Below are 2994 nucleotides of genomic sequence, written 5' to 3'. Positions count from 1 at the left end.
TTTCTTCGTTCCAACATGGACAAGGACAAGGTCAATAACACAATCAACAACTACAACAATCATTAAACTAAAACAGAAGTTCCCTTATCAACTATTCTGAGACGTAGCAGCAAGCAGTTCTTAGTTGAACACATTCCAGACAATGAGGAAAACTGCAAACTAGAAACTGAAAAACAATAAATCCACTGCACAAGAAAGATTGTTTTAAATGAGACAGAATCTATTCGAACATATATCAGATCCTGAAGTGAACATCATCTGAGTTCAGCAAATTATAAACCCCAAATACAGAAGCAGAATTTATAACACAGTTCCAAAATTATTTGTTCAATCATTGTACACATGGCATGGCATGGCCAACACAAACAATTTGCAATTAAAAAGGGCGCCCCGGTGCACTATGCGTCCCTGCTAAGCAATGGTCTGGGGAGGGGTCCCACCATAAGGGTGTATCGAACCCGTGACCTTTCGGTCACACAACAAGTGGATAAAATTGACGCTAACTGTTACTGCAGATACACAATGTTTAAGACAAGGCATACCAGAAGAATAAAAAGTTAATAACAAGTGCCAATCTCTAAAGCCTGACCAAAATACTCAGATTCCACAAAATAGCAGATTTCAAATCAATCGCACAATTAGGAACTAAAAACCAAAAACTCCACAACAGATATATTGAAACTCATCTGAAATACTTGTATATGCCTACAATCTGAAGCATATCATGTTCAAAACCATGCTTTCACAAAAAAAGAAGAGAAAAAGACCATTTTTCACTAACTATTAAAAGATCACAAAGAAAAAAGTCTACTATTCAACTATTAAGACAAACATAGGACTTGGGGTATTCTGAAAGTAAGTTCCTAGTCAAACAAGCTGAATCCCATGTCATCGTCACTTTCTTCCTTAGGCTCTTCCTGTAAAATAAACATAACAATTAGAGAACTGCAAAAAGACACCCAATAAAAACAGATTGACAAATAGTAAGATAATAGAATTACCTTCTTCTCCTCAGGTGGAGGAGCAGCTGCTGCAGCACCACCACCACCAGCAGCTGGGGCAGCAACAGCAACTGCAGCACCACCACCACCAGAACCAACATTCATGATGAGATCTTCAAGGTTACGCTTCTCTGCAAGCTTAGCGAACAAGCTTGGCCAGTATGACTCGACTGTCACATTGGCTGCTTTGACTAATTGTGCAATTTTCTCAGACTATTAACAAAGTTAGGGAAATCCAATACGAAATCCAATACATGGGCATTAATATACAAAATGGAAATTGCTTGAATTAGACAATATGCATTGCTTTCCAACCAATAGAAATCTTTTTGTTCTTCATGTGTAATCACATCAAATATAGAAAACCACCTAGTAATGGATTTCAACAACAATTTTTTTACCAGAGAACACATTATAAAGCACATGGCATAACAGAATATCAAATTTTGTTTAGCAATCTTCATTTGGAACTTATATCTATAGCCTATTAATAATATGGAACTTAGAAATCTTTTTGTTCTTCATGTGTAATCACACCAGAGAGGAAAGAACTCTTTCTTCATCTCAATTATAAGCAACTATAATCATAGAATATAAAGTTAGGGAAATCCAATACTCCATAGAATATAGTATCTTCATCCAGAGCCATTAGTAACCTAGCTTCCTATCAAATGCAGGGAAGAAAAAAACCAAAATCATTTTAGAATTCAATTACCTAAAAGCCATCCGAAAAACTTAAGAAACATCAAGAAACAAAATGGAAACATATTCCACAAAAATTAATTCACAAGAAATTTTGTATAAGAATAAATCTCTAACTTAAAGGAATAAAAAAAAATAGCATGTACAGAAGGATACAGTAATGGGAATTCCATCATCAAAAAGAATCATGGCAGCGTAACTGCAAGCAAGTTCTCCGACTGACATCTTTCTATCTGAATCGCACAGAAAATATATGCATATAAAAAAAAAAGTAGACAATGATTAATCGAAGCTATTTGAAATGAGAAATTTACAGGGAAATAAATCCAATGGAAGAAAAGAATGAATAAACAGATGAAGAAGATGAGTACCTTGGGGGATGAAGATCTGCGAATGGGAAATGTGCTGTGCCCTTGGCGGCGACGCTGATGCAAAGAGAAGATAGTCTAGGGTTTTGGATGATACTGCCAAGGAGGGGGGTTTAAAAAGCAAATAGGCTTTTGAGTAACTGCAGTTTTAAGGTCCGAACGGGAAATGGGAGAGGGCCAGGCCCGGCCCGGCCAATTAGAAAACTTCTATATACCCTAGCGTTCAGTATTTTTCACATAGATCCTGATGATCACGTGAATTTGGTCATTCACCGTTAAATATAAGTCTTTGGGATGTTTTGAATCTCCATCTTAGAATTTTAATCAACCTACATCTAACGACGAATGACCAAATTCACCGTGGTCATTAGGGTCCATATGAACACTACTGCCCTAGCGTTTTGGATCAGGAGCAATTTTACCCCAACGTCTAAAATTGTGTAATTTTACCTCTAACGTTGGTAGCCAAGAGCAATCTTACCCCCTAACATTGATAATTTGGGTCAATTTTACCACTATTATAAATCACAAATATATTTTTTCCTTATTCTGCACCAATTGCATATCAATTCTTTCTAAAAAAATGATTTCATGTTTTTTATAATTTAATAATAGAATTGGAGATTAATATTTATAAATTCGATAAATTTTTTAAATTTTTTATTGTCCAATTTATACAGAATACAATATTTTTATTTATTTATTTATTTTCATATCTCATCATATATTTGTAATGTGTTACTGATAAAATGATGCACATGTGAAGTGTATGTGACAAGGTTCATGATCGAGAAGGCAATTTGATGAATTATTTCTCAAATTGACCCAATTTATCAACATTAGAGGTAAAATTACCTTTGGCTTCCAACATTATGGGTAAAATTGCTCCTGACAAAATATTAGGGATATTTTTGCACATTAAC

The 2994-nt window shown here is 34.9% G+C and overlaps 1 protein-coding gene across 1 annotated transcript; it reads right to left on the bottom strand.

The window, feature by feature from the left end:
* Positions 1-646: 646 nt before the first annotated feature.
* LOC136224649 (large ribosomal subunit protein P1-like) lies at positions 647-2223 on the bottom strand. Its single transcript, XM_066013042.1, has 4 exons — positions 2075-2223; positions 1860-1936; positions 1002-1214; positions 647-917 (listed from the first exon to the last, which is right to left on the bottom strand). The coding sequence occupies exons 2-4, from the start codon at positions 1926-1928 to the stop codon at positions 864-866; spliced, it is 336 nt and encodes a 111-aa protein (XP_065869114.1). The 5' UTR covers positions 1929-1936; positions 2075-2223; the 3' UTR covers positions 647-863.
* Between the last annotated feature and the right edge of the window lie 771 nt (positions 2224-2994).

Source organism: Euphorbia lathyris, chromosome 3, assembly GCF_963576675.1.
Source record: "Euphorbia lathyris chromosome 3, ddEupLath1.1, whole genome shotgun sequence".
Lineage (NCBI taxonomy): Eukaryota > Viridiplantae > Streptophyta > Magnoliopsida > Malpighiales > Euphorbiaceae > Euphorbia > Euphorbia lathyris.
Note: the sequence above shows the minus strand (reverse complement) of the source record. Positions and strands in the feature narration are given on the sequence as shown.

Excerpts from the sequence above, each read along its gene's own strand:
- LOC136224649 (XM_066013042.1), bottom strand. The coding sequence starts at position 1,928 with ATGTCAGTCGGAGAACTTGCTTGCAGTTACGCTGCCATGATTCTTTTT. Across the intron at positions 1,215-1,859 it reads ATGATGGAATTCCCATTACT|TCTGAGAAAATTGCACAATT; the intron begins GTATCCTTCTGT and ends CTTTGTTAATAG. Across the intron at positions 918-1,001 it reads CTCCACCTGAGGAGAAGAAG|GAAGAGCCTAAGGAAGAAAG; the intron begins GTAATTCTATTA and ends TTTATTTTACAG.